At 35.4% G+C, this 9,749-nt stretch overlaps 1 protein-coding gene across 1 annotated transcript; it reads left to right on the top strand.

Moving 5' to 3' along the window:
- Window positions 1–1,947: 1,947 nt before the first annotated feature.
- On the top strand, window positions 1,948–9,295 carry LOC121880236 (cell division cycle protein 123 homolog). The gene is given in 10 exon segments (XM_042387393.1): window positions 1,948–2,027; window positions 2,266–2,313; window positions 2,315–2,429; window positions 3,271–3,366; window positions 4,376–4,489; window positions 4,834–4,954; window positions 6,031–6,153; window positions 6,958–7,097; window positions 7,705–7,895; window positions 8,090–9,295. Coding segments are annotated over 10 exon segments (1,278 nt in total). The 3' UTR covers window positions 8,340–9,295.
- The last annotated feature ends 454 nt before the right edge of the window (window positions 9,296–9,749 follow it).

Here is a 9,749-nt window from a genome sequence, read left to right as displayed (position 1 = left end):
CTAACCTAACTGACTCACCATATGATGGAATCACATATTTCTTACCTTATTGGCCAGGTTTTTGTTTGTCTTTGGATTCTGAGATTCTTACACAACGCCACATACTGTATGTTGGTCTTTGCGATATTTACATTCAGTCTTGCTCTTAGTACACTTTAATGAGGTTGGAAGAACAGTATGCAATCGGAAAAATGCTATAGTTTCTTCGTTTTTTCCCAAAAACTCGCAATCAGCTCCATATAATTGAAGTGACACCCATCACAGACTTCCATGGTCGGAAATGAATTTGAATTCCAAAATATGAGACCCAAAATAAACTCGAATTTGATTGGGCCAAAAATACCGTGAATTAAACCCTAAATCATTTTAATTGGTTGCAAAAACAAAAACGCTTTTGATTGGCCACGTGACGCGTACGGGAACGCATGCTCGTGATGATTTATGAAGAAGACATCAGTGTGGGAGGTGAGGCAGGCGATAATGGCGCAAGATTAATGGAAGAAAATAGAGAAAATTTTGGATACGCTTTCTCCGTTATTATACATTTCCGCCGGCAATGTAATAGATGAAAATTATCTTAAAATTAGACATCTTATTCGAACATGATAATAGATTAGTGGTAGAAATGTGTGGTGTGTAAATGCAAAAATTCCCTTCATCCAAATAATTACTTTTTTTTTCACGCGTTCTTATCATTATAGTAACTATTTTAAGAGTTAACATTTACTAGAGCCTAATAGAAACTGACCTCCAGGCCCCTATGTCATATTAAACACAAAGTACTTATTTTCATACAGTATTTGGTACCAATGAAAGCAACTTTGTTGAAGCCTCATGGTGTAATTTTACGTTTTTTGTGGACGTGAGAGCACGCTGGAGCCAAGTGGGTCAGTTGTAAACAAACAGCAGTTGACAACACGTGCCGACAATGGCAGATTTTTTGGAGGAGTATTTATGGTAAATAATTAATTTCTTTCATGTAAAAAGCATGTAGAGGCATCATTATAAAGTCATATGATTAGTTTTTCATTGTGTTTTACCACCGAAATTCCACCAGTTTTCAAGCTCTGCCCACTACAGGTGATTTACAGTATGATCATAGATAGACAAAAACTAAAAAATATAAATAAATACTTATAATTAAAACAAAAAGTTGTCACCTCTTTTAAAATACTTACTATGATGATGAGAACATCTTTGGAAAAAATGAACAAAATCAAACAAAAACTGGTGGTACGATAGTGTTGTTCTCAGGCTTTACTCACGGCAGAATAGCAGTTTCTGTTTGGTGTGTCCCGCTCTATATTTCAGATGTCAATGATGTTATGGAAAAATATATACAGGTTGGACTTCACTAATCCGGGAAGTTTGGATCCAGACCAGTTCTGAATTAGCGAAAATTCCGAACCATCGAAGCCGAGGTTAAAAAAGGCAAAATAATACATAAAATGTACTATTACTGTCTAATTTCTTCAGTATAAACATGTTTTCTAAAATAGTTATTGTCACATACTTATGTTTTGCAGCATTACAACCTCTTTCACTGCTTGCTGGTCTCTTAGGAGGCATATATAGGGGTAAATTATAAGTGTTTAAAGGTAAAATAGTGGCAACAGTCACTAGAAGTGAGCTATGACACCGTCCCAAACCATCAAAGCTACCGGACTATTGGGTCCCGGATTAGCTGGGCCCAACCTGTATTCCTATGGCAGTTTTTGGAATTTTGTACCAGAATTTTTTTTTTTATTTAAAAGACCTGTTCAAAATTTCAATGCGATACCACTATCAGTAAATATTAAATGCTCCCCCCATTTTTTCAAGAGGTGTTTTTGGACAGTTAGAGTAAGGTATACTGATTACTCTTCAGCCAGTTGGCTCTGCCACTTTTGAATGCCTGTGTGTCTACTCCATTGGTACTCACAGTTTTTATCTTATTTTTTACCCTAAATGTCTGGTTTATGGTATATAAGTGGTATTATTGGAAATGACCAAACAGTCAAGGAAAAGCATCAGTATGGATGTAAAAAGTATGGTAGGTAATAAGATGCAAGTGGTCAAGTGATCAAGCTCATCCTCCTCCCCTGTCACTCAGTCCCTCCACTACCTTCTTGGTCAGTCCTTCTATCATGTGCCATCCAATCTTTTGCTTTACATTCCCTCAATACACATTGCCAATGTTTTATAGAGAACCTGTACATAAGTTCAGTAGTTTGTAATTATGAAATGTAGAAGGATAAAAAAATCATGATGCATTCATTTTTTCAGCATTTTACTGCCTTTAACACCAGAGGTCCTGGCCTATATGCAAGATAATGGGACTGGTGCTCCCAGAAGGTTCACAGCCAGAGCCAACCTATAAGAGGAACACACAAGAGGAAGAAGACACTGAAGACTGGGATCTGTGTGAGACATCAGGCTGTGTTGTGCAAGTGAGTGACAACTTTTGTTTGATAAGTCTTACTGTTGAGAATTGTTTGTTGATCTCTTAGGTACTGCAAGTTTGACACCAGTAGTATATGATAAGTGGAGGTATATAGAGTGTGTTGTGAGCAACTTATAACTCTTATATAATCTAAGAAACAACTATTTCCCCAAGTTTTGGCAAATACATCACAGAAAGGTTGAGCTATCCAACCATGCCTCTGCATATCTGATAAACAGTTGGCAGGCCTTTGAAGCTTTGGAAAGGGGTAGCCATTTACATCATCAATTCACATAATTACTTACTTTCTCCAATGATAATTCATTAGTATAATAAGTCCACTAGTTTGAACCATCATTCATTGAAGAACTCGAAGCTTGTATCAAGCCAAGCTTACCAAGTGAGCAGATGTAATCATTTTCAGTATAATCCACCAGGTTTTAATATTCATCAGCCAAAGTTGGGAAGATACATGTTACTTAGACTACATAGAAAGTCACTTTTAAACTAAGCATACTTTACAGTCAGCAAAAAAATGTTCTGCACCCCTTGGTCTGATGGCCTCTGCAACGATCACTGACTGAGGCCATGTTAATTTGGTAAGGTTGGTATTTCGTGTTGTGTGATGCATTGCGTCACTTATAGTTAATACAGTAAAGAGAAATCAACTGGCGTCACCTGCGTAAATGAGTGTTGTTCAGAATTCTTGGTTCGGTGTGTCATAATGTATAACACAATAAAGGTGCAGAAATTTTTGTTGTTGACTGTAGCACATGAATTTAATGCTGGGTAAATTATCAAAATACTTTTGTGGCAATTTTTTCTATCCTTGCTAACTTTATTTTCAGGGTCCTAAGTTGGAGGAGTACAGCACAAAGATCAGAGATGCCATCAAGAAGCTTGGAGGAAGTGCCTTTCCTAAACTTAATTGGAGTTCCCCAAAGGTGTGTTGATATAACTTGTGTTGTACTGGTGCAGGTTGGATCTCGCTAATCCAGGAAGCTTGGAACCAAATGTGTTCCAGATTAGCGAAAATTCCTAGCCATCGGAGCCGAGGTTAAAGAATGCAATACCAATACAACGTACATCAGCATAAATCTAGCCCAGGCTTACTGGACCTCATTATGACAACGTGTTAGTGCTATGGTACAAGTTTACTGTACTGTGACACACAAATAAGTAGATTAGCAGAAAAAACAGAGAAAATTGTATATCATAGGCCTACTGATACCCGGAAACTAGTGGAGTGCATATCTTGTTTGCCACCTTAGTCTGTACTCCGTCCACTTCAGGGACTTTGAATTCTTACAGGCTATCTTTTTTTTTCTTTTTTTCTTTTTTTAATGTCATCTGTAATTGATATTTCTATTAGTCTTTTTACATCCCTAAGGTATAAATTTATTTGGTACTGGAATATTATCCATTGTCTCTTTGTGTGCATATGGAAGCAAATTATTCATTTAAGGCATCTGCTGTCTGTCTCTCATTCTTTTGGGCTATGTTGGATAACCTTTGTCTATTTATTTAGTGACTTAGGGAATGTTTTGTGGTATGAATTGAAATGTGGTATGTAGGTTCACATTCAGTGTTTTTCATCTATATTCTACTGAGTTATGAACCTTTGCCAGCTTAAAATTATGAAAGGGACAAACTTCATCATCATTGATTTCTTGTGTTTTTATGTGCCCAGCCAGCTTTTTTTTAGGAGTAGCTACAGTAATCAGTATAATATTGATGCCAAAGTAACAAAAGTGATGCAGAATTTGTGATAAGTTGCTTCAGTGGAGGATGATCCAAACTTCCATGTCAGTGAATCAGTCAGGATTGATATAGATCTGTTGATGCAGTTAAAGACTTTAAAGTGTTTAAAACTACTGTATATTATTTGTGTGTGAATTAAATATTTGATTGTTTTGTGTGTGTAATAATATGGTACTGTATTACCCATTGCAGGATGCCACATGGATTGCCCTCAACAGTTCTTTAAGATGTTACACCCCTGGAGATGTTTATCTCCTCCTTAAAAGTAGCAACTTTGTCACACATGACCTCACAACACCCTTCAAGGTTTGATGTTTTATGAATTGTCTGAAGTAGGATTTTTTGTCCTTTAGTCACATTCATATACTGCTTTATTATTAAGTATGGACTGCTGATGTGTTCTGTAACACCATAGTAGAACACATACAGTATGTTAGGGCAGATTCAAAGAAGAAATAGTTTCACTTAAAGGAATTTTATTGGGGATATTTTTAAAAACAAGTTTCATCTTTTAAATGATTTCATATAATGACAGTACCTGTACAGCTACAAATGTTTTGCTTTCTAAACAATTCAATGGACTTGTTACCTAGAGCTATTCCACAGGGAATTTATTGTCAGTTCTCTGACAAAAATTTATGCTCTTCCAGGATTGTGATGATGTAGATGTAGCAGATCCCAGTGTTGATTACTGTTTGGTATTACGAAGATGGATGGAGATCAACCCTGCTTATGAGTTTCGCTGCTTTGTGAGGAATAAAGAACTAGTTGGTTAGTACAAAAACAGAAGTGTTAGCATTGTTAGGAATAGATCCACTGTCACTTGACTTATCAAAACTTAATATGTATTCAACTCATTGTAAGTTAAGAGAGATACTGTACATCCTATCATTATGATGTAATATGGGCCAAATTGAGTCCTTGAGTTTCAATATGATGAGCCTGAGAGTACGGTGGGTAAACACTTGATGTGGTGAGTGAGGCTTAAGACCATTAGTAGGGAGAGCCTGAATATATTAATCTCTTAAAATAAAGTGGTTTGGCTTTAGAAGAAGCAGGAAAATAAACTACATCCCCACAGAGTTACACAGGCAATAACGTGTACAGTAAACCCTCGATATAATGGATCAGTTGGGGGGAAAGGTGGTTTGTTTAAGCCGAAAGATCGTTATATCAGACATATTAAATAGCTAAGCCAGAAAATAAAGAAAAAATACAAATACTAAATGTACCGGTAAACTGTGTTTACCATTCTGGGGTTGAATCTGCAGTTGTTTCCTGGTGATCTTGTGGTGACCATTACTGTACGTACAAGGTAACTACCTTAACTGCTGAAACACTACTATGTACACTATACATAACATAGCACACTTTACACAAGCACTGGCCTAGTTGTCATCCTAGAAGATGACATCTGGTGGCTCAAACTGGCGGCACCACATGGGCCTATCGAACATGCGCCTCTTTTAATGAACGCGCGTATGTATCCCCCAAAAGAGAGACATCATGCTTATAAAAAATTTAGTGGGATGGTATTTATGACTTTGACTAAATTACTTGATACAAAATGATGAAGAAAATGTTGAATCAGTGGGCTGTCTGAAGTTGTACTATGTTTACTACATGTGGAAGGTAAGGATATTAAAGTACAATAGTATACAGTATATGTGGGGGTATTTCTACTTGTTCTCTCAGCACTTTATACACATATCCTGCACCATATTCTTTTAAGGTTTTCTAACCTTTTATTCACCCAGCACAAAAATAGGAGGGAAACAAAGATGATAGATTGATAGATAAATACAGTATTTATTAGTTTAGATCTTAATTTCTACATTATTCCGCAGGTATTTCTCAGCGTGATATAAGCCAGGGTTACTCTTGTGTTGGTGGTGATCAAGTTAATATTCGCAATGACATTATCAGCTTCTGGAGAGAAAACATAGATGACAGATTCCCTCTTCATGACTGTAAGTTTAAACAGCAGTAAAATTTACGCTTTTATGCTTTGAGACTTATATATGTGGGTGTGTGTGTGGGCATATTTCTGTCATGTTGTTTACGTACTTTTGTGGTTGTATAGAACCTGAATTCATAGTGAAGGAAGGAATAATGATGTAGATATAATGTTATATTTAGGGATTCACCAGATCATGAATTTATTTATTTTTTTAAATCCAGACCAGATTATCCAGCTGGATAACATGGTTTTTATTGATTTCTATAAAAATAGGTTAATGTAAATGGGAGCCTGCACCTGAACTCCTGTGTAATATCTTAAGTCGCTTCCACTTACATGCCACTCATCTCTCCTTATTTATATTTTTGTACAGGAAGCATTCTAATTCACAAGAAATATTATTATGCACACAAATAAACTGCACCTTTTTTCACCAAAAAATTAAATAAGTTGGAGTGCAGGGGACAACAGGATACCATGCTTGGTGTTCAAGTTCATAGGACTGATAAATCAACCTTCCCCACAGTGTTTGAAACAATTAATAGTGGAATAAAACATTTAATCATTTACTGCTATTTGCCTCACCATAATTAATATTCTTAAACTTCTGAATACTGAGAGGGGATTCCGACTAATGGAGATATTACTTATAAACAAACTTTTAAATTTTAACTGTCTGGCCAGGTACTAGATAGTGATAATGTCAACTATCCAGCTGGGTTGCCTGTCCAGTGCACCTCTAGTGATATTAACTGCATGTATTTAGAAAAGAAAATAAGAATATGTTTAACATAAACATATTATTTTTTCACAGATGTGGTTGATGTGTACCGTCCAGTTAAGGACCATGTGATCCTGCTTGACTTCAACCCATTTGGTGAAACAACTGATGGTCTTCTGTTTTCTTGGCCTGAACTGAAAGGGTTGGAAGACTTTAGAGAGTGCCTTAGCAGGGTAAGATAAAAATACTGTACTGTAATGCCCTTGTAGCTTTAAAATTAGATTGCTCTCTGTCTTCGTGCGGTTTGAAATTGATAATCCCAAGTTGGCTGAGGTTAGTCTTCATAAATTCATAGAAACTGTATGGAGCTGGCATGTAAGCAATGACTGAAACTCAGCAAACTCTGTGTGTGAGTGTGTTACAGAGAGTGTTGATGTGATGTATAGCAGACATACAAATAAAACTTGATGCAGTAAAAAGAAAAAGCTACTTTATTTTAGCTTACAGTATTTTCATTATTACGGTACTTAGGAAAATTTATGAAAATAGGAAAAAAAATTCGTAACTTCTGTTTTTTTTTTTTTAGAAAATCAATTTATGGGACTTTTTTTTATTGTAACTTAGGGATTTCTTAAACTGAAGCTTCATAAATTGGATATTACATGAAGTACATTTTTTTTAACCTGTATACTGTATCCAAATAGCCAACCAGAAATTTTGAATGAGCAGACTGCCAGAAATGATTGTTTTGTCTAAATAAGATAATTTTAAGCTTTATTAGAAAACAAAATAATTAATCAGTAACAAAATGTGGTTTATCTCTTTGTGTTATGGTGACAGGTTATTGGAGATGAAACTAGTGAGGAACCTGAAGACAACATCCAGTATCATAATGAGAGGAACGTAACGGACAGCAATCTACAGTCATATTCACCACAAAGGGACAAACTTATTTGCTCCAGTCTCATCGAAAATTCACCAGAATTTCGGTTCATATCAGATGCTACAGGAGTTCAGCCTAGCCCACATAAGTGAGTCGGTAGTTTGTGTTTATCTCGTCAGTTGTTTTCCCAGTTGATAAGGATGATAAATATTTGCTGGATTTATTTCTTCACAAGTACGGTACTGTATTTTGTTTATGGGTGAATGAAAGCAAATATGTCTGTGCTCAGGTAGTGTGGGTTCCTATTAAATGTAATTAATTTAAAAAATATTTTCTCTACAGGAAGTATGGTCTCCCAATGGATTTAGTTGACTTAAGTACCATCCAAGATCCTAAGAAATTAATTGACATTATACAAATGGTAAGGAAATATTTACAGTATATAGTAAAACAGCATTATAATGATGATGAAAGAAAATCCATTACTGCAGAACCATTTATAAAGCAGTTGAAGGTTGCCCAAAACTTTCACAAAGGTTCAGAATTCAAGCTCATATTTTGGAACAAATTTCATTATTTTATGAAAGCATAGACTTTAAAGTTGAGTCCATTAAGTCTTAAGATTCTTCATAACTAAATGACAGTTGAATGTGCCATTAATTGGGAAGTTTGCAGGATAATTTTTTTTTCTGCCAAGAATTGTGAGTTGATGGTCAGTAGAATGCCTTATAAGAAAGGGTAAGCCTATACAGTATAGAACTTCAGTGAATTTTTTTCTTTCACACAAAGTGCAGATTGAAGATGATGATAGTTTAGAATGAAGAGGAGGTTCCCAGCTGATCTAAGGAGAAGGAATAGGTTATGATTTCTTGGCCATAGCTTCCTCTCTGACGTGGCGCTTTTTCTCTTATTTCTCATTTGTCTTGTCATGACAGGTCTATTGGTGAATGTTGTTAACCCTTTAGTGACCGTAGCCTTATAAAGTTTCGGTATAGAGCCACAACTTTCGGAAGAATTTCGTATGAATCCACTGAATGAAAATAAAAATCTCTTTTTTCCCTTTCTGGTTTATTTTTGTATTTTGAGTATGTTCCCAAAATGGGAACACTTATAGCGACATAATTATAATATAAATCACATTTATTGAAATGTATAAGATAAGGAGGAGTACTTAGACAGCACACCATGTAAATAAATAGCTCAAGGAGAATTTTTTTTATTGAGAGAAAATGTTTATTTCGAGTAGTCATTTTTACATCAAATTCCTTCAGAACATACCACAAAAAGTAACATGGGTATTACAGAGTACAGTATTGGAATCTTTTTATGCAGAATAGTAATTTAGATGTATAACAATATATCTGCTATGAAATAAATTAGAATATTATGTTAATAATCACGGGAGAATATTTGAAAGTTATGTTCCCAAAATGGGAACGTTAGACACTAAAGGGAGCTAATCATTTTATATTTTTACTTTCTGTAAACATTTAGCCGATATATGTGGATGCCATTATGTATGATTTTTAATAAAGGTTTTATAAGTTATGTTTTTGTTATTACTGATCACTAAAGGTTGCGGCACACTGGGCACTTTCCTCCAAGCATGTTTGGCAAACGGGGTCTGACCAGCAAAACAAAGAGGCGTTTTCTGTCACACTGGGATGTTTTGTTGGCGCATTTGTCCAACGCAACAAAGCATCTAAACGAGGTTCACCATGGATCCCGTTACTACAGTTGAGGCCTTGCAGGATTGTGCTATAGTTCTTCACTTGCTGAAGGAAGTGAGGCATCTGCAAAAGCTAAAGAAAAGACAATGGGTGCGTCGTGAAGTTTGTTTAAAAGTGGCGGCGGCTAGCTGGTCAAAGAAGACCCTGAATAATGATTTAATGATACAAAAGAAGTTTTAAAGTGACAAATAAATGGAAATATGTCACTGTTTAAGTGTTATATTTTAAATTATTATTGTTTCATGATTTATTTAAATTTTTACTTGAAATTA

The sequence above is a fragment of the Homarus americanus genome, unplaced genomic scaffold, assembly GCF_018991925.1.
Source record: "Homarus americanus isolate GMGI-L3 unplaced genomic scaffold, GMGI_Hamer_2.0 scaffold60215, whole genome shotgun sequence".
In the NCBI taxonomy this organism is placed as follows: domain Eukaryota; kingdom Metazoa; phylum Arthropoda; class Malacostraca; order Decapoda; family Nephropidae; genus Homarus; species Homarus americanus.
This window is presented reverse-complemented; position numbering and strand designations above follow the sequence as displayed.